The following is a 22369-nucleotide window of genomic DNA, read 5'->3' on the forward strand; positions in this document are numbered from 1 at the left end:
GAGGAAACTTGCCTGGGATGTCCTGATATTTTGACTTTACTATATTTAACTGTGTTGCTATTGTTGCATTTCTTCTTGGATATCAATGACCGATTGCCAAATGGGTAAGTCCTATTTTTCCTATTTTTTGTGTACTTGTCAGTGATTTAAAAGGATAAAGTTATCTGTAATGTATATCCAGATTGATTGTATTTGTGGCTTGAGAAACCTGTATAAAATTGAGGGGTCAGGACAATATTTCAGAACATTATCACACGTCATTTACCAGCCTCGGCTGTTTTTGGAAAGGATTCTTGCATATGATGAGGTCATTATCTGACACCAATTGGTTTATGTATATATTTGTTATATTGCCCTAGTCGTGGTAAACATAATACCAACTCCTCTACTTGGACGCCACATGAAGTCAACAAAAACAATATTCATCTTGCTATGAATGCTGAGACACCAAAGAATTTCTCATCATAATCAACTGCAAAACCAAACAGACAATAAAATGCAAATCAATATCCCATGCATGTTTTTTTTCTTTAGTTTTTGTGGGTATCTTTCTATCAACCCATTATATATAGAGTCTATTATTGGTTTAATAAGTGGCTGCCACACTGCTCTACTCTAACGTCTTGCCATGTGAGAGGTTTTGAGGTCCAAAATAGGGAAGTGACAGAACATAATACTCTTTTTGATGAGAGTCATAAGACTGCACATCACTGACAACAGGGAGAGAGAGAGAGAGAGAGAGAGAGAGAGAGAGAGAGAGAGAGAGAGAGAGAGAGAGAGAGAGAGAGAGAGAGAGAGAGAGAGAAGAGAGAGAGAGATAAGGAGTAGCCATCCTTGGTGATAGCTACAATCCTTTTGGCTAAAGGCATTTTGGGGCTAAGACCAAAATCCAAACTAACTGTTGTTTGTGTGTGTGTGTGTGTGTGTGTGTGTGTGTGTGTGTGTGTGTGTGTGTGTGTGTGTGAGACGTTTCGGAGGCATATTGCTCAAGAAGCGTGAAGGAAGGGTGGGGAACTGGAACTGTGGTCAGAGTCGAGGACTCTACAGGAAGCTATATAGTTGTTGACTTTAAGTTAACTGTATATTCTACATACATTTGTTACATTTGAATACATTTGTTGTCATGGGGAATTGAACCTGGGACCCATATGTCACTCTCTCTAACGGTGTAAAACACACTGCTACTTTCCTCCACCCTCTGTTAAGGAAGAACTGCAAAGCATGGTTTAGCCTTAGAATTTTTTTTGACTACTCTTTCTTCTCACTCAATCATAGTCTCACACAACGACCCAGTATTTTCACTGTGGGCTCCATTGGCGAAGGCCGTACTGTTTCAATCACAATAAATAAATCATAAATCAGAAGGTTTGTTATTTGTGCTCTTAAATATTGCTTAGTTTCCAATACGAGGGATCAGCCGATCAACATTTTTGTAAACAAACGGCATCACTGGGTGGAAACGACAATGGTAATAATAATAATAAATAAAAAGAAAAGAAAAAGCACATGTTTTAAACACACAGAAAATACTGTCTCCTGTTCAGGATGAGTTGGCAGGCTTTGGCACATTCATTGATACAGTGTTTACCAGCTAAAATTACACACAACTTGTTTATATCATCTAGATCAGACCTGGGCAAAAGGCGGCCCGCGGGCCACATGCGGCCCGCGAGCGCCCCCTGTGCGGCCCGCGCTGGAATTGCAAAAAAAAAAAAAAAAAAAAAAAATTTTTTTTTTTTTTTTTTTTTTACAGTGCACCTGAATGCAACATGCAAGGTACCCGCTGAATAAGTGTCCAAATGTTCATGTCATTCTGGCCAATACTCCACTTCTGTTATAACATTTCAGTCTGGTATGGAATATCTTTCAATAATCTTTATGACTAAAAGGCTAAAAGTAATCTCATGTGTAAGAAATGACTGTTCTACTTTGAAGTAAAAATGGAAATAATTAACTTGTTGGTTTTGGATTTATTTAGCTTCAAGAGTGCATTTTTGTTTGTGTGACCCTCAACACAGGCTTTGAGAATCCCGGGCCACTTACTGATACTTATGCTTAAATTAACACACTCATATTCTGGTTTATTTAAAGAAAAACATTTTGGCTAGTGGAAATTCTAATTGGCTGGTAACTATAAAATATAGCAGCCATATTGGCAGGTGGTCAAAAAAGTTAATGACATAGGAGTGAGTGAGAAAAGGATCAAATATTGGTGTTTAAGACTGAATAATGACATCACAACTGTTAATTTAAAATTAGGTATTCCTCTAAACCTGACTTCAAATGCCCCCAAAAAATTTGCGCCGGCGCCGTTCGGCCCCCAACGCTCAGCAAAATCTGGCGCTCTGGTAGCGAGGACATTTTTTTGTGGTCCTCTCTATCATCAAAGTTCCTGGGTTACGGCATGACAATATTTGTTCGGCCCCCAGCAACAATCTGGGTTTCTCATGTGGCCCCCCATGAAAAATAATTGCCCACCCCTGATCTAGATCATTAAAATGTTCAACGTAGTTTGAGAGTTGTAGAAACAGTTCTGAACGAATGTCCACATAAAGTTCACAATGAATAAGTGCATGGACTTCTGATTCAATAGAACCATTGAGTTCAGTATGAGTTGTGCCAAACAAACGTTAATATCTCAAAAACTATACATCACATCGCTTATATTTTGACATTCTGAGTGAGAGCAGAAGTAGCTCAAGAGTTTGATGTATAATATATACATGTCGTGTTAAAGTTGTGTGAACTGTCGCAGTTTTTAAAATGTAAACAGAGTAAGGGACTGGCTAGAGTCAGACACTCACGCCTCACGCCACTTGGGCTCCATAGGGTTCCATTGCCGTTGCCACCCAGTGACGCGGTTTGTTTACCAAAATGCTGCCTATTCACCTTATTCCTGGACCTACGTTTCCCATGATTCTCAGCGGTTGCCGGTTGTCGACTTCCTGTTTACATTTTTTTCACTAGCAAGGAGGTGCGCACCGCTGTCAAAAAGTGGGAATGTTTGGCTTATTTTATCCGAAATGGCTAAAAATAGTAACGTTGTGTGGTTGCATAGCAGCGATATTTTACAAAAACGAGGTGAATGTCAATTCACTCCTACTATACGGGCTTATTTTAGCCGAAATGGCTAAAAAATAGTATGTGGTTGCATAGCGGCCGCTTTTGTTTTGAAGGCTAAACGTCGAAACCGGAACTCTTATTATTTGGTCATTGAACGTAGCTTTAGCGGTCTCTCTCCTTCAAGATTCAAGATATTGTCACTCCGTTGTACAATCATGCACGTGTGAAATTATTGTGGGCATCATTACAAGACATACATGTTACATACAAGTTACATGTAATGTAACTTACATGATATACCATGTGCATTTCTGGGCACATTGTGTTGTGTGATGACTGGATAACTGGGCAAACAGTCATCATGGCATCACGTCCAGATATTTCCAGCTCAGCTACAATGGCATTTGATAGCAGACATATTTTCAGCGATCTAAAACATGAACGGTAAACGTCAGGTTTTAGTGTCAGTCCATCAGAATCAAAGAGAGAAAGGGCTTCTTTCTAGACTCACCATTTTATACTGACATTCAACAATCATACAGGGAAAACCCCATCATAAGTGATACTACTTTCTGCACTCATACCCTCAATAGACTAGAATTCAGACTTAGCTGGGGCAGCGTGTGTTGCACAGTTGATTTCACTACTGTTGACAACATGTGCTAAAGTCGCTTTGGATAAAAGCGTCTGCTAAGTGACGTAATGTAATGTAATGACATACTGTAGGTAGGTACAAAGTCACAACAATTATTATGATTATTTTCAGTCTCTTTCGCTATGAACGCTCCTGGGCGGAAACAGGCAACCGGCAGCTGGAAACAGGGAGCGAGGGTGTCATGGAAGCGCGCCGCGGTCTCACCAGGAAACTCGTGAATAATTGCTGTCAAAGCCAAATTCCATCTGCAGAGCATTCCTAGAGATAGATAACATGTATACATTTATTTTGTTATCCTTTTTTACATTGTCGTCCTGAACATTAGTGACATACATACGTACATACATACATACATACATACATACATACATACATACACTTTCATTTCTCATGTGAGGACAGGTAATGTCTGCTAGTGTGCTTAATGTGTCTGGTTGAAATGTACTGGGCTAAATGGAACTTCTGTGAGCAGTGGAAACTTACTGATGCCTCCGAAGGTGCGGGGCTGGTGTTGCTCATTTTCCCATGACACCTTCCTTCCCAGTCCTACTGGTAACGATATAATCATCATTGCAATAAGAGTATTACTGACCTAACCTCTGACGATGTTCATTCAGATTCTCGAGAAGTTTGACTCCTTTTGAAAAGAATTCAATAATGAAACTCTGTTAGCCCATATCGCCGCATGACCTACATTTGTCTTCTCCACAGTGTCCCCAGACTTCACAGCAGATGAGCGGTTGGAGATCGAGACCATCAAGATGTACAAGAAAGACCTTCTGGATGATATCCAGGTGAACTCCCACACACTGGTTCAGACACACCAAATTGCAAGTGTGCAGTGTGCAGTGGCACATCGCATGATGAGTTGAGCATCCTTGCATAAATCCTCGTATCAATTTTTCCACTTCTAAAACAAATAAGCTCTATATAAAGCTCTTAATCCTTTCTCTTCTCATTCCTCCACCTCTCCATGTGTGAGTGATATAGATCTATATAGTAAAAACATAGCTCTTAATCCTTTCTCTTCTCATTCCTCCATCGTTCCATGTGTGAGTGATATAGATCTATATAGTATAAAACATAGCTTTAATCCTTTCTCTTCTCATTCCTCCATCGTTCCATGTGTGAGTGATATAGATCTATATAGTATAAAACATAGCTTTAATCCTTTCTCTTCTCATTCCTCCATCGTTCCATGTGTGAGTGATATAGATCTATATAGTATAAAACATAGCTCTTAATCCTTTCTCTTCTCATTCCTCCATCGTTCCATGTGTGAGTGATATAGATCTATATAGTATAAAACATAGCTTTAATCCTTTCTCTTCTCATTCCTCCATCGTTCTATGTGTGAGTGATATAGATCTATATAGTAAAAACATAGCTCTTAATCCTTTCTCTTCTCATTCCTCCATCGTTCCATGTGTGAGTGATTTAGATCTATATAGTATAAAACATAGCTTTAATCCTTTCTCTTCTCATTCCTCCATCGTTCCATGTGTGAGTGATATAGATCTATATAGTATAAAACATAGCTCTTAATCCTTTCTCTTCTCATTCCTCCATCGTTCCATGTGTGAGTGATATAGATCTATATAGTATAAAACATAGCTCTTAATCCTTTCTCTTCTCATTCCTCCACCTCTCCATGTGTGAGTGATATAGATCTATATACCGGTAGTATAAAACATAGCTTCTATTTAGTATAAAACATAGCTTTAATCCTTTCTCTTCTCATTCCTCCACCTCTCCATGTGTGAGTGATATAGATCTATATAGTATAAAACATAGCTCTTAATCCTTTCTCTTCTCATTCCTCCACCTCTCCATGTGTGAGTGATTTAGATCTATATAGTATAAAACATAGCTTCTATTTAGTATAAAACATAGCTTTAATCCTTTCTCTTCTCATTCCTCCACCTCTCCATGTGTGAGTGATATAGATCTATATAGTATAAAACATAGCTTCTATTTAGTATAAAACATAGCTTTAATCCTTTCTCTTCTCATTCCTCCACCTCTCCATGTGTGAGTGATATAGATCTATATAGTATAAAACATAGCTTCTATTTAGTATAAAACATAGCTTTAATCCTTTCTCTACTCATTCCTCCACCTCTCCATGTGTGAGTGATATAGATCTATATAGTATAAAACATAGCTTCTATTTAGTATAAAACATAGCTTTAATCCTTTCTCTTCTCATTCCTCCACCTCTCCATGTGTGAGTGATATAGATCTATATAGTATAAAACATAGCTTCTATTTAGTATAAAACATAGCTTTAATCCTTTCTCTACTCATTCCTCCACCTCTCCATGTGTGAGTGATATAGATCTATATAGTATAAAACATAGCTTCTATTTAGTATAAAACATAGCTTTAATCCTTTCTCTTCTCATTCCTCCACCTCTCCATGTGTGAGTGATATAGATCTATATAGTATTGGGGGAAATGAATGGTCCTATAATTGTGCAGTCAGTGTGGATCACACGGGATCTTTTCTTTCTTTCTTCTCCCCTACCCTGTCCAGAAGCTCAAGATGGAGATAGACCACGTCATGGCGGGTATAATGAGCTTTGAGTCTGCGGAAGAAAAGTGAGTTTCAAAATGCACAAATTCACCTTACAAACCCATCCATTCCTAGTTTTCTATGTTTTGTATATGTATGCAGTATGTATATATTCAGATTCAGATTCAGATTCACCTTATTGGCCACAGTAAATAATCAGATTACAAGTGAGGAATTTGGTTTATGTATATAGGTATGTATGTATGTATGTATGTATGTATGTATGTATGTATGTATGTATGTATGTATGTATGTATGTATATGTATGTACTGTATGTATGTATGTATGTACTGTATGTATGTATGTATGTATGTACGTACGTACGTATGTACGTACGTATATACAGTATATATGTCTGTATGTATGTATGTACGTACGCATGTATGTATGTATGTATGTATTGATTGATTGAAGACTTTATTGACAATGAACACATATATACATATCATACATATATATACATAGGCCCACCACTATCAAAAGGATAAAAACGCAATAAAGCTAAAAGCTTGTTTCTATTGCGGTCCTTGAAGAACATGTCTGTGTGGAATATGTACTGATGAGTGGATGCCTGGGTTCGTGTAAGTGTTTAATGTAAAGGTGCATGGTTAAAGTGCACTAGTCAGAGCCTGTGGGTATAGCGTGGTTGAGTCTACCATGCAGGAGGGAGGAGGACATAGGGGAATAAAAAACAATCACAAATCAATGAAAATTGATTTGTGAATGAAAAAAAATAGAATAAAATAAATGTATGTATGTATGTATGTATGTATGTATGTATGTATGTATGTATGTACAGTATGTATGTATGTATGTATGTTTTTATTTTGTTATTTTGTTATTTAACATTTATTCAACCAGATAAAAACAATTGAGATGGGTAGGGCCCTACAGTATCTTGGTACAGGCAATATCCCCTATTTGCGCTTGCGCACCTGTTTGCGCATGCCTTAAGGCAGGCAAGATAACAGTCCGCTTTGCACATTTGTCCAGGTGTTATGCCGAGTTTTGCACCCCCGCCCGGCAGCATCCCCACCTCACGGGAGCTATTGCAATGATTTATACAGAAATGTACCTAAGTGATATAATTGTCTGGGTAGACGTGACCTCCCTGATTTCTAAGTTAAAACAGCCCTGAAATATGTTGGGGATGCAATTCTCGGCGGGGATGCGGAAACGTTCACGGCACGTGACGCAGGCGCAAATTAGAGCTGTGCCAAAATCATCAAACGGGATTTAGGCCAGATTTAAGTACCAGAATTATTCACAGGTGTGGCCAGGCAATGCTGGGCATTACATCAATCAAAACCAATCAGATTCCTGTCTCGCGATCGCAGTTTGCGCGAGGCATGCAAATAGAGTCCAGCACCAAGGCCACGCCCCTTTTTAGGGGAAACCTACCATAGTAAAACACGGTACAAGAAGCCGAAACCACTTCAAACAAACTATTTAAAACGTTTAATTTGATAGAGATATGCCGAAGAGTTGCTGTGTTGTTATAGATTCACTAACGATAAAAAGAAAAAACGGGTCTGCGATAGATATGTTTTAATTGAGTAAGGGTGACACACCGTCAATGTGGACGATGCATGTAACCTGGTGGAAACTGGATACAGCGTTGGATGGCGAAACACAACCAAAGATGGTGACCCGCCCTTCTCTGCCTGTGATTGGCTAATGCGTTGCCTTCCTTAGTTGGGATTGGTCAGGTAATTACGTCATAACAGAGATTTAAAGAGAAAGTACAACAGTACAACGTCTCATGGAAAGAATAAATAAATAACAGCTTTTCCTCAGGGCGGGCACAGCTGATTCAGTGGGCGGGCCCGGCCCCTCAAAGCCCGCCCTTGGTTACGGGTCTGACATGGCTACTTTTTCATCAATTAATACAAGCAGTCAGATAAATATCAACTCCCTTTTTTACTTAGAAAGTGCTTTAAAATCGGAACATAAACGAGTCATCTGTCAACGATTCGATTCGTTCAGTGTCAACGATTCGATTCAATGCATAGCGACACTTTATAATAATGTTCAGTCGTAAGTGATTTATAAGCCTTTAGTTAATGATGAACTAACCATTTACAAAACATTAATATGTATTTGTAGACGATTAATAAATGCTATGTTACCATATCACAAATGTGTTGCAAGTCATCTATAAACCTTTAGTAAATTTTAAATAAAAAGTGTTCCTCACCTTGTTATAAATTATGTGTAAATCATTTACAGGGCTTTCTGCGCCCCCTAAAACGATTAATTTTGACACCCCTAATACACAAGCAGGCACACACACACACACACACACACACACACACAATCAATTTCACAGGTTGATGGATATGAGTCAGTTTAACACCGATTGACTGATGATTTCAGGTGTCGCCCCCCCCCTAATCAAAACCTTCATTATTAACGAGTTTCTTTCTCCAATGATGCTTTTATTTGTATTGCAGTAAGACCATAGTGCAGGGCAAGCAGTTCTCTAGTGGGAAGAAGAAATTCAACATGGATCCCAAAAAGGTGAGTGCGGACACTTCGTGTCATCAGAATCAGGCAGTGTCTGAGATTTCACCTGCATTTTTCCTTTTACTGCATGGAGCAGGGTCCAAAATTACTCACCGGCAAGCAAAAATCTCTAAGACATGAAGATAATGAATTCCTCTTTAGTCTTACAGACAATGTACACCAGATACGTTACGGCTGCGTTGCGGATCCGGCTCCAGTCTCCGAATCGGATCCGGATCGACTCTCGCCCATGTTAATTGATGGACGATACATGCGGTATGGAAAAATTACGCACCTGTTCTATTTTTGTCGGATCCCGCATACGTCTGACAGATGACATGAGTGTGGGTCTGTTCGCAGCCGTACCGCATCTGTTCTGGAGGCGGTGTACATTAGCCCTTAGTCTTTGAATGTTCTTAACGTTGTCCCTGCTGGCCTGTGTCTCTCTGACAGTGAACAAATCAAAGCATGAACAATGGTTCTGTACCAACCAGTCTGTTAATTAGCTATTTGTTATTTTGGCTATAGTTAAAGTTGCAGGCAGTTTCTTAGTTTAACAAGTGAGTCAAAAACTCAACTTCGGACACAGTGCGTATATAGGACAAAAATGAGTAGCATGTTTATACAATCTTCAACATAATCTGGGATTCAGTGTTCCTCTCCCAACATCTAAAAGCATTTTAGCGCTCGCTTGTCTCTCTCGAGAACCTTCAGCATCTGTTTGTTCATAGATCCTCATTACTAAGTAGCTGCTTGACTTCCTTTCTGACTCAACCACATGTCGTCATGGCTCGGTATACTGACAGTGACATGGGCCCACAGTTCAGTTCCGGCTGTGGTTTGGGTAGCAGGTCAAGGTCGTTATAAATTAAATTAAATTAAATTTAATTTAATTAAATTAAATTAAATTAAATTAAATTAAATTAAATTAAATTAAATTAAATTTTTATCCATCAGTAAAACAATGGCAGAATGTATGACCGTTTTGGTCATGGGTTTCATACACTTGCTGCAATAACACAGCTAAATGCTCAAATCTTGTTAGATGGTGGTCCATGGTCTTCTCTTTATGTCAGTTTAGGGCTCCTTGATGTGAAACAGTTTGAGAACCACTGCATGCTACATATAGCCAAGTGTCACATGTCTTCTGCATCCTATGTGGTTGATGTCTGTCTGCAAGTTGCAGCTTTGGTGCTGGCCTTTCTCTCGCATAAACGGAAAGTCTGCATGGCCACTTGTGGGTTAGAGAAAGTCCCATGGCCCGTGAGCGCTTGGGAAGGGGGGGACTTGCATCATTTCAGAAATACTTGGCTGTCAGTTATAGAATAAGGATTCTTTCCTTCCGGGAAAAGGTGCTGTTATAGCTCTCAGTGTTCTTTTTTCTTCCCATAGCAAATGTATTTGACAGTAATCTACATGATATGTTCCTGTCTAAGAAGCTGTGATAGAGAGAAAGAGGAAGAGAAATTGGTTTTAAGGAATTGGGATTACAGAAGCTCTGAGCTCACAGGGAACATGGAAATGAGATCATTACAAAAACTGGCTGCATCTGGTGTGTGTGTGTGTGTGTGTGTGTGTGTGTGTGTGTGTGTGTGTGTGTGTGTGTGTGTGTGTGCGTGCGTGCGTGCGTGCGTGCGTGCGTGCGTGCGTGCGTGCGTGCGTGTGTGTGTGTGTGCATGCTTGTGTGCGTGCGTGTGCGTGTGTGTGTGTGTGTGTGTGTGTGTGCATGCTTGTGTGCGTGCGTGTGTGTAGGGTATCAATTACCTGGTGGAGAATAAGCTGCTGGAGGGAAGAGCCCAGCCCATCGCTGAGTTCCTCTATAAGGAGGAGGGACTCAACAAGACCGCCATTGGAGAATTCCTTGGAGAAAGGTGAGGCGGAAGGAGGAAGACAGAGGGTGGACAGACAGGGGTGGACACAGACAGGGATGGACAGACAGGTGTGGACAGACATGGGGTGGACAGACAGGGTTGGACAGACAGGGTTGGACAGACGGGGTTGGACAGACAGGGATGGACAGACAGGGTTGGACAGACAGGGTGTGGACAGGCAGGGGTGGGCAGACAGTGTTGGACAGACAGGGTTGGACAGACAGGGTTGGACAGACAGGGTTGGACAGACAGGGATGGACAGACAGGGTTGGACAGACAGTGGTGGACAGACAGGGTTGGACAGACGGGGTTGGACAGACGGGGTTGGACAGACAGGGTTGGACAGACAGGAATGGACAGACAGGGATGGACAGACAGGGTTGGACAGACAGGGATGGACAGACAGGGTTGGACAGACAGGGTTGGACAGACAGGGATGGACAGACAGGTTTGGACAGACAGGGTTGGACAGACAGGGTTGGACAGACAGGGATGGACAGACAGGGATGGACAGACAGGGTTGGACAGACAGGGTTGGACAGACAGGGATGGACAGACAGGTTTGGACAGACAGGGTTGGACAGACAGGGATGGACAGACAGGGTTGGACAGACAGGCATGGACAGACAGGCATGGACAGACAGGGTTGGACAGACAGGGTTGGACAGACAGGGATGGACAGACAGGGTTGGACAGACAGGGGGCAGAAGGGTAAAATTGGAGGGCACATTAATGGGGCCTGAGCGGTGGGAAAGCGGGAGGATGTGGGCAGTGGTTGAACTATTCAGATTTTTGACTTTAGTAAAAGCAGCAAAACCACAGTGTAAAAAACCCCCAAAGGAGTCGATCTGAACTTTTTTGACCAGGACTAAAGCTTGCAATGGCTTTCATTGGAGTTTGGGCAGAGCAGTATTTTTTTAATCCACCCCGTTAGCCTCCAGTATATTGTCTTTGCAAAGACAACCAACATTTTGAAGTTCCTCGTGTACAGTAGTCACTCAGCCTGGGTAAAAGCATCCTGATCACAGGACCTCACACACCTTTTCGCTACATGGATCTAGCCTTCCAGCCATCCCCAGCAATTTCAGTGGGTGGGAGTACTTGCTTTAACAGACAACTCCTTCAGCCAATCAGCATTGCCAAATCCAATCCGAATCCAGCCGGCTGGATGGCAAAAACATTTTTTCCGCCGAGCAACTCAAGATTCAAGATTCAAGATTCAAGATTCAAGATTCAAGATTTTTATTGTCACTCCGTAGTACAAGTATCACGTGTGAAATTCTTGTGCTGTAGACTCCGTTACAACATAGTGCAAAAAATAAAAAATAAATGAATAAATAAAAACAAGAGGAAACCAGCAATAAAGCAGTAAGACACGCCACAGACAGTGGTGTATTCACTGCACATATGTGCAAATGGCATGAACATACTTTAAACATAATTAAACATAATAACATTCTGTTAGGTGCAAATAGCATATAGCTATTTGCTCCACTCGGGCATACTTTTGGTCTTGATTAATTGTAACGTTAGTCTTTTTCCAGCCCTGATTGCAGTTATGTCATCAACTATGGCACTGTTAATTCCAGGATCGATGTGGATGGCTGGAAGTCCAGACTGATAAGCAGAGCCAAACATAATGTGAGGTTCATGATCAGGATAGTTGTAACCAGGCTAAAAGTCACTAGTGATCAAGGTCAAGGTCAAGGTTCACTTTATTGAACCCCACCCCCCACCCCACCCCCCAGTCTGAATATCAGGCTAAGTAGGAGGAGAGAGTGATTGTGAAGACTCAGTTCCCAAGTGTCTACTGCACCATGCCTCTGGTCTGGTTCCATGTGTCTTCTCCCCACCTCTATCCCCCCAGAGAGGAGCTCCACCTCCAGACCCTGAAGGCCTTTGTGGAGCTTCACGAGTTCTCCGACCTCAACCTAGTCCAGGCACTCAGGTCAGCTTCTGTCATTTACACTTCCCCCCTCTCATCTTACCCTAATTTACAGAGGTGGGCGATTTGACTCACATGAGTTTGAATGGAGTCACAATTCTAATTGCTTGAGACTTGATTTGGGTGACTTGGGACTTGAGTTTGACTCATAGTTTGATGATTTGAAAAGGTTTCTGAAGTCTGAAGTAGCGATTCCATGATAGACGGTGATAGACAGATGGTTCATCCAATCACCTGCCAGGTATTTTTTTGAACCCGTTTGCCTTTTTCAAAACCATCTGTCAGTGTCAGGTTACCTGAAGACCTTATGATCTTGAAAAATCCCTGTTTGCAGCTGAACTCCAAAACCAATAATACAATGTAAGTCAGGCTCATCACTCAAACACGGAACTGGAAACACTTCTACACATGTGTCTCTCCTTGTGCTGTGATCTGTTGCTACACAGCACAGACATCAGTGAGTTGAGCTCTGTGTCTGGTCTTGTGGTTCTGTTGACTCTGTGCTGTCACAGAGAGATTAACGTGTGAGTCAAAAGGTCAAAGGTCAAAGGTAACTTTATTGTCCCATTGCAGGGAAATTGGTTTGCAGCCAGGTAATATAAAACACACACATCATACAAACATACAAGCGTAAAAAAAGAAAATAAAGGACAGAGACCTAACAACCTAAAAACAGGGCAAACAGAGGCTTTAAAAAGTACAACAGGTAGCAGCATCGACAAAAGTGCATAAGTGGGCAGTCTGTGCAAAAGGGCAGAACCAGAGAAATAAAGTTCTATCTGCTGTTCATCAGCTGAATAGCAGCCGGGACAAAGGAGAGTTTGAAGCACTTGGTCCTCGTTGTGGGCACCCTCAGCCGACGACCTGAGGGCAACAGCTCAAACTCTAAACGAAGGGGGTGATCTGGGCCCTCCAGGAGGGAAGTGGCTTTCCTCAGCACCTGCCTCTTGTAGAGGTCTATAAGCTGGGCTTGGGTAGGCTACTCCCAGAAATCTTGCTGGCCACTCTGACGAGGCTACCGAACCTGTTCTCATTAGCCAGGGTCGTGTTGCCAAACCAGGCCACAATACAAAAGAACAGTTTCAATAAAACTTCTGTAGAAAAGGGTCATCATTACAGAAGAGACATTAAAGGAACGCATTTTCCTCAGGAAAAAAAGACGCTGCTGGACTTTTTTTTGAAGTGGCAGCAACATGAGAATCAAAACACAGTTTGTTGTCAAGAACAACAGCCAGGTATTTATAGCTGTCCACAAGCTCAATGTATGTGCCTTTGATGCAAGTAGGAGTAGGAGGGGACTTTCTAAAGCTGATGATCATGTCTTTAGTTTTAGACACATTCAGCTCTAAGAAGGACACGTCGCACCAAGTTATGAAGTCATCGACCACCGGTCCGTGCTGTGAATCATCCTCGTCAAGGAGACTAACAATGACAGAATCATCTGCAAATGTGATGATACTGTATATCGGTTAGGATGAGTTGGATGAGTTGAGCCTTGGTCTTGTGGTTCTGTTGGCTCTGTGCCGTCACAGACAGATTAACATGTGAGTTGAGCTCTGGTCTGGTCTTGTGGTTCTATTGACTCTGTGCTGTCACAGACAGGTTAACGTGTGAGTTGAGCTCTGGTCTGGTCTTGTGGTTCTGTTGACTCTGTGCTGTCACAGAGAGATTAACATGTGAGTTGAGCTCTGGTCTGGACTTGTGGTTCTATGACTCTGTGTGGTCACAGACAGGTTAACGTGTGAGTTGAGCTCTCGTCTGGTCTTGTGGTTCTATTGACTCTGTGCTGCCACAGACAGGTTAACGAGTGAGTTGAGCTCTGGTCTGGTGTTGACGTTCTGATGACTCTGTGCCGCCACAGACAGTTCCTGTGGAGTTTCCGTTTGCCGGGTGAAGCCCAGAAGATTGACCGCATGATGGAGTCCTTCGCCACACGCTACTGCGACTGCAACGTGCACGTCTTCCAGTCAACAGGTGGGCTTCAACGTGTCTGCTTCCTGTCTGTCGGTGTGCGGTGTGGGGGGTGGTGGGTGACAGCACCTTTGTTCTTCTGTCTTTCTTTTTCTCTTTGTTTCTTTGCCTATTCAACCTTCCTTTCTAATAGACTGGCGAGCTCCTTATCCCCCTTTAGAACACGGCTCTCTTGAATACTCGATTCTGATTGGTCAATCAACAAGATTCACCGGTCATTATTTCTCGACAACCGACCGCTGCTCTGCCACACCTGGATTAATCAGTTGATAAGAGCCTTTTGTCAGGAAGACACTACTAATTAGGCCAACCAGTTGCAGCTGTGGTGTCTTGTGTGCCAATTATGAATGAAACCGCTTTGTCGTTGAAAACGCTATTAAAAAATCTATTTGAATAATATTTTTGTCAGATTATTGAATGATTTAGTTGTAGGCCGTGTTCTAAGCGGGATAATGGATAGTGAGCCGGTGATTACTGGAAATAATGACCTTCAGGTGAATGATTAAGCCCTCCGCTGCGCGTCGGGCTCAATATCACCTGTCGGTCATTATTTCGCCAGTAATCACCGGCTCACTATCCATTATCCCTTACTTAATTCCCTCTTAAAGACATATCTTTTTCAACTTCACCTTTTAAGTTTCAAGTTTATTTTGTGTATATAGCAGCGAGATGATTGGCTTCCCATGGAGGTGTGTCGGTGCTATTGGATAGATGTGACCGGCCGATGCGACCGGCTGATATCTCAATTGACGCCCCGGTGAAGTGACAGCAAGGAAATGATGAGTGAGCCAGCATGAGAGATGTGCGAGGCAGGATGGTATGAGAAGTCAAACTGTACAGCAGGGGTGCCCACACTTTTTCAGCTTGGGAGCTACTTTTAAAATGACCAAGTCAAAGTGATCTACCAAACATATTTATTTATATATACTGTATATACACTGAGTATACAGTGGAAAACAGTGGAACAGTGGAAAAACAGTGGAAAAACAGTGGAAAAACAGTGGAAACAGTTGTTTTTTTTCCCTCAATGCCATGCGATCGACCACACTACCTTCGCGATCGACCGGTCGATCGCGATCGACGTATTGGGCACCCCTGCTGTACAGCATAAGCAAGAGATGTCCTCCTGACCTCCTCACTGAACCTTTTGAACCATTTGAGATTAAAATAGGATCAGTTTAAGGTTAAACACAGTTAAAAGCTAGTGAATATAGGAAATGATTCCTAGTTATTCCTATTATCTGTCTTGCTTCCTTTTTCTTTCTCTCTGTCTCTCTTCTGTTTTCAGACTTTTTTTCTCTATCACTGTGTTGGTGTGCACATTGTCATTACGTTACTTGTAATGACTGCTTCCTCTTACTGTGTGTGTGTGTGTGTGTGTTTGTGTGTGTGTGTGTGTGTGTGTGTGTGTGTGTGTGTGTGTGTGTGTGTGTGTGTGTGTGTGTGTGTGTCCCCTGTCACAGACACATGCTACATCCTGTCCTTTGCCATCATCATGCTGAACACCAGCCTCCACAACCCTAACGTGAAGGACAAGACCACCATGGAGCGCTTCACCTCCATGAACAGAGGCATCAACAATGGAGGGGATCTACCCAATGAGCTGCTCACGGTGAGAACCGATGGCCAATCACAGCATCCGCATTCGACGCCGGGAAGTCAAAACTCCTGGATGCTAAATAGAGCTGACCCAACATTGAACCTTGAGGAACACCTTTTGCTGTCTGCAAGAAGTATGATTGAACGTCACCCACTTTCAAACACTGACAGTGTTGGGCACATTACTCAGAAATGTAATCAAATACTCTTTACTTATTACTCATTTAAAAAGCAGTAGCATTACTAATTACTCAACCGAGCAGTGATTAGTTACGTTACTCGTTACTCTACGTTTCGTTTGCAGTTGAGACTCGTTTTTCCCTGAGTTTCACATTGCTGTGTTGTCTGTGAGATCGTATGCCATGCATTTAACCCAAATGCCCATACTAAAGTCCCTCACTTTTCCCCTTATGAACCAACATGGCGGCGTTTGGGTAAGCCTACAAAAATACGTCATCCCTGCGGTATCTGCGGTACACATAGACGATAATGTTTTTTGCACCCTTGACTCATATCAATTGGGGAAAGCTTCCTGCGTCTCTCCCTCACCCTACATCTTATGTTTTACTTGTTTTAGCTAATAGCCAACTTAAGTGCATATGATGAAAGCACCAAACAGGGATTTTGAGATTGAGGAGACAAAAGAAAAGGTTGAAGGGTGGTTCAGTAACGGAGTGTAACTGGGATTAACTGTAATGTAATTACTGAATGTATTTACTGAATTTGAAATGATAATCCATTACACGAAACAGTGCCGCCCAACACTGCACACTGATATCTGCAAAACAGATATCTGTCAGACAGGTCATTGTGAAACCAACTACAGGCAGCTAAATGTGTGATAATGTGTGTGCTTAGATGCCTATTTCACATGCAGCCAAAGCAGCCATTTTGTGTCAAAAATGCAGGAAGTAACACGATATAAATACGAAAGCTCATGCTGATGGTCAACAAAAACAGCAGCATAGTTTTGTCCAAAGCGCAGACACAATGTTGCTGAAGACTAGTGGCAGAATGTGAGCGTTTCACCCTGAAGCTAGACTAAATTGTTGGTTCGGCAACAATTCCAAGATTTCACCCAGACAGACAGTGAGTGAGCCATTTTAGATTTTAGCCAGACAGACAGTGAGCCTTTTTGCAGACTTTGAGCGCCCGTTTCTTTCCTTTCACCCAGTACGGACAGCGATTTTGACTTTATTTTGCTTAATCCTTTCACTTCCTTCCTGCTCAGAAACTGTACGAGAGCATACGCAACGAGCCTTTCAAAATCCCAGAGGATGATGGCAACGACCTGACTCACACCTTCTTCAACCCGGACAGAGAAGGCTGGCTCCTCAAACTTGGTAAAGAAAATCGTTCATGTCAGTTTTGACATGTTTACCTGTCTCCGCTTTGAGAAGATACACTTTTTTGCAATAACTCAATAGAGACAGGTGGCTTGTTTTGTTTTGTTTTTTTGCTACATTCATCAATGTTTTGCATCACAGGAGGCCGCGTGAAGACGTGGAAGAGGCGGTGGTTCATCCTGACCGACAACTGCCTCTACTACTTTGAGTTCACCACTGTAAGGCTTCACCGTGACATCCATCTGCACCTCTGCTCCATCCTTGCTTACTAATCCTACTGTACCAATCTTCTTCTCAATTTCTATTCTTTCCCCTTCCATTTCAATTCAGATCCACACTCCTTTTCCACAGGCGGGGTGACACAGCCAAAAATAACAAACACTATTGACAGTGTAGCAATATTTGACAGTATATTGTTTTTACACTAATGATTCTTTCACTAGCAAGAACCACACTACAACCAGGAACGTTTAACCATTTATTTAAATGGATGAGCTCCGTCTCGGCGGAGTAAATTGAGCTCCATCTCGGTGGAGAGATTCATCTCGGTGGAGAGATTCATCTCGGTGGAGAGATTCATCTCGGCGAATCGTAGTGGTTTGGGGAGGTTAGGCGGGGTCCGGCCTACGTTCGCTCTTCCGGTGCGTCCGGCAGGAGCTCGGATTCGTGAGACCCCTTCTGCTTCTAGGTACCTATGCAAGAGATAGAACGAGGAGGCGGAGAAGAGAGGAGAGATAGAGCACATAAGGGTGGGGGGGAGGGGTGCATGAACAAGAGCCAAGAAGAGACAGTGGGTTAGGTGAGGTTATATAGGAAGTTGAGTATACCTGGGGAGGCGTGGCTATGAACGCCTGATTGATTGTGTGGTTCTGCTCCTGAAACTCGCTTTACAAGCTACCATTATGAAAGGTATGATCGACTCTTGGAAAGGTTTCAATTACATTCAGATGGTTTCATACTGTGCTTTGAAATATAGGATGAATCAGTGTGACATCACAACCACCCAGAACAGAAATGTGGAACCCCGCAGCAGTTAACTAGTATTAGTTGTGCCAAACAAATGTTAATATATCAAAAAATCACAAATCATTGCTTATATTTTGATATTCCGAGTGAGAGCAGAAGTAGCTCAAGAGTCTCATGTATATTATGCATTTCATGTTAAAATTGTGTGAACTGTCGCAGTTTTTAAAATGAAGTGAATTTACACATAGGGCCTTTAAGTGATTGACAGTCTCATTGCATCTGTGTGTGTGTGTGTGTGTGTGTGTGTGTGTGTGTGTGTGTGTGTGTGTGTGTCTCTCTCTCTCTCTCTCTCTCTCTCTCTCTCTCTCTCTCTCTCTCTCTCTCTCCATCTGTCTGTAGGATAAAGAGCCCAGAGGCATCATCCCTTTAGAGAACCTGTGTGTCAGAGAGGTGCCCTCTCGCAAACCTGTAAGATACTCTCATCTTATGTTTTGTATGATAATGCATTATAATTCTTGTTATTTTGTACTTGTTTATGTTAGTTATCTGATTGACTGATAATGTTTTCTTTCAAATATTTTAGCACATATGTTTGAATAGCTTTATTTTAATCTTTATTTTAATTGGATATGGAATAATAATAATAATAATAATACTAATAATACTAATAATAATAATAACAATGATAATTGATTGCATTTATATAATGGGGGGACTCAACTCAGGGCTAAATGTGCCAATTAAGTAAGAAGGGATGATTAGGTGGCCATGATTAAAGGAAGGCCTGTGTGGGGATTTAGCCAGAACGCCGGGGTTACACCCCACAGGGCGCTGGGGTTACACCCCACAGGGCGCTGGGGTTACACCCCACAGAGCGATGGGGTTACACCCCACAGAGCACTGGGGTTACACCCCACAGGGCACTGGGGTTACACCCCACAAGGCCCCGGGGTTACACCCCACAGAGCACTGGGGTTACACCCCACAGGGCACTGGGGTTACACCCCACAAGGCCCCGGGGTTACACCCCACAGGGCGCTGGGGTTACACCCCACAGGGCACTGGGGTTACACCCCACAGATCACTGGGGTTACACCCCACAGGGCACTGGGGTTATACCCCACAGGGCGCTGGGGTTACACCCCACAGAGCGCTGGGGTTACACCCCACAGAGCACTGGGGTTACACCCCACAGAGCGCTGGGGTTACACCCCACAGGGCACTGGGGTTACACCCCACAAGGCCCCGGGGTTACACCCCACAGAGCACTGGGGTTACACCCCACAGGGCACTGGGGTTACACCCCACAAGGCCCCGGGGTTACACCCCACAGGGCGCTGGGGTTACACCCCACAGGGCACTGGGGTTACACCCCACAGATCACTGGGGTTACACCCCACAGGGCACTGGGGTTATACCCCACAGGGCACTGGGGTTACACCCCACAGGGCACTGGGGTTATACCCCACAGGGCACCGGGGTTACACCCCTACTCTAAGATAAGAGTATACATAAGATACATAAGATAAGATTCATATATACATATTGGTTATTTGCTTGATTGAATGATAATTGAGATGGATGATGACTGATGGATGTATATGAATAGAGGGTTTGATCTACCTTCACATCCAATAAGAGCAGAGTAATTTTCTACATATTAAATTAGTACGGTGGCAGTGATTTGTTGCTTTTGTTGCTTTGATCATGCTCATACCCTCTGCACGTGCTCGTCTAGTACTGTCTGGAGCTGTACAACCCCAACAGCCGAGGGCAGAAGATCAAAGCCTGTAAAACAGAGACAGACGGCCGGGTGGTGGAGGGGAAACACCAGTCCTACACCATCTGTGCCGCCAACGCCGAGGAGAGAGACTCCTGGATCGAGGCTATCAGGTCTGAGCACGCACACACGCACGCACAACACACACACACACACACACACACACACACACACACACACGCACACCACTATCTCTGCAACCTACATGTATCAACCTATCATGACCATCACCTTTACCTCAAACAGAGCGAGTATCACCAAGGATCCTTTCTACGACTTGGTCTCTGTCCGCAAGAAGAAGGTGATAAACCAGGCCCCGCAGGACTGAGCCGCCTGGCGCCCCCTGTGGAAGCATCAGGGTACTGCACCCCCGTGGGGGTCCACCTCCCGGTGTAGACTATATAGCAAAATGCACTGCAAGTGGACTCAACAGGCTTGGACACTGGAGGCTAGACACTGGCAAGTTCACAGAGGTCGTTTGGGATAAAAGAGGGACTTCTCTTTCCACTTCTCGTTTTGTGGAGCTAAACTAAAGGGTGTCAAAGGTGAACAAAGTTGTCTAGTTTCTGTTTTTCCTCACTGTCAACGACTAGCCGGACATTGCTGGTGGACAAAATGGCGGAAGTGGGAGATTAAGAAAGATCTGTCACATGCACGTTTTGGACCGAGCACACGTGTGTGCGTGTGTGTGTGTGTGTGTGTGTGTGTGTGTGTGTGTGTGTGTGTGTGTGTGTGTGTGTGTGTGTGTGTGTGTGTGTGTGTGTGCGCGTGCGTGTGTGTGGATATTTCTCTGCTGATCTGATGTTTTTCAGTTCGCAGTACTGAAAGGTGACTGTGTGCGTCTCTCTTTTGCCGTGATAAGAGTGTTGTTCTGTTTTGGGTGAATTCTGTTCACAATATTTTCTTGATATGAATAGCCTATGGCTGTGAGAAATCAACCATGTGACATCCTAGCAGATCTGTGCTATTAAAAGAGAGATGCAGAGTCTCTCATCTTCCCCTTAGTTCTCACACGGTGCAAAAGACGTTCTCATGTCACGATGTTTGACACAGCTCTACTTCTGGCCAGCCAGCACGTCATTTAAAGCCTCGATCCAAAATGACATTATCTACTGTAGCATTTGGAAGAAGTGATGCCATGCTCTTACAGAATTATTTCTGGTTTAATGCGCATTGTAGGTTATCATTTTTTGATTTTATGTTTTATATATCGATGATAAGTATGTTTGTATTTTATTTGATTACACTTGTTGCCTGGTGAAGCACATTCTGTTGCTTTCTGTATGAAATGTGCTCTGTAAATACGTTTGACTCGACTTGACTTAAAGTTGGTGTCAAGGTGGCATGGCATCTCCAGATGAAATCCTTGCGTTTGTAAAATAATATAGAATTGGGTTCTGAATTCTTTCAACATTTTTGTCAAATGCATATACAATGAGTTCACTCTTCATTCGTTCAATATGTTTTAAAGTTTGTAATGTAGAATAATCCAGAGTTTATATTTCATTTAGATTTTACAAACAATGTACAGTGCAATATGCAATAGGTGTGCTTCATTTTAACTGAAATGTGCAACTAACTACCGTATCAAAGAAATGCTTTACCTTTGCTTTACCTATTGCATGTAGGCATGTAGGCCTGTAGGTATGTGTTTGTAACGGTATCTGTTCTGTTTTCATGGAGATATTGTTTAATAAAAAAACTAAACCGGTGCATGATGACATGTAAAAATACATCCTGTTTTTAAAGAGAATGTCACCTGTGTTTCCAGCTGAACGCTCTGAAACTACACCACGCCTCACTTCCTCATATTCAATGTGTGTGTGTGTGTGTGTGTGTGTGTGTGTGTGTGTGTGTGTGTGTGTGTGTGTGTGTGTGTGTGTGTGTGTGTGTGTGTGTGTGTGTGTGTGTGTGTGTGTGTGTGTGTGCTTGCGTGCATACGTGCATGCGTTTGTGCGTGCGTGCGTGTGTGACACTTCCTCGGTTTAACCTCAGTAGTGGTTAGTATTAGTTTTACTAAAAAGCAGTGGTTTACTGTGCCATGGCAGGTATGTTAGAAAATCTAGGTCACACACAAGGTCAGCAAATCCAC

The 22369-nt window shown here is 42.7% G+C and overlaps 1 protein-coding gene across 1 annotated transcript; it reads left to right on the plus strand.

Moving 5' to 3' along the window:
• On the plus strand, positions 1 to 21983 carry cyth4b (cytohesin 4b). Its single transcript, XM_083635469.1, has 13 exons — positions 1 to 104; positions 4430 to 4512; positions 6255 to 6319; positions 8748 to 8814; positions 10552 to 10670; positions 12538 to 12618; positions 14477 to 14589; positions 16050 to 16198; positions 17417 to 17528; positions 17673 to 17749; positions 18897 to 18965; positions 20236 to 20390; positions 20524 to 21983. The coding sequence occupies exons 1-13, from the start codon at positions 86 to 88 to the stop codon at positions 20603 to 20605; spliced, it is 1191 nt and encodes a 396-aa protein (XP_083491595.1). The 5' UTR covers positions 1 to 85; the 3' UTR covers positions 20606 to 21983.
• Positions 21984 to 22369: the final 386 nt, after the last annotated feature.

The sequence above is a fragment of the Poromitra crassiceps genome (genome assembly GCF_964638095.1).
Source record: "Poromitra crassiceps genome assembly, chromosome: 4".
Lineage (NCBI taxonomy): Eukaryota > Metazoa > Chordata > Actinopteri > Beryciformes > Melamphaidae > Poromitra > Poromitra crassiceps.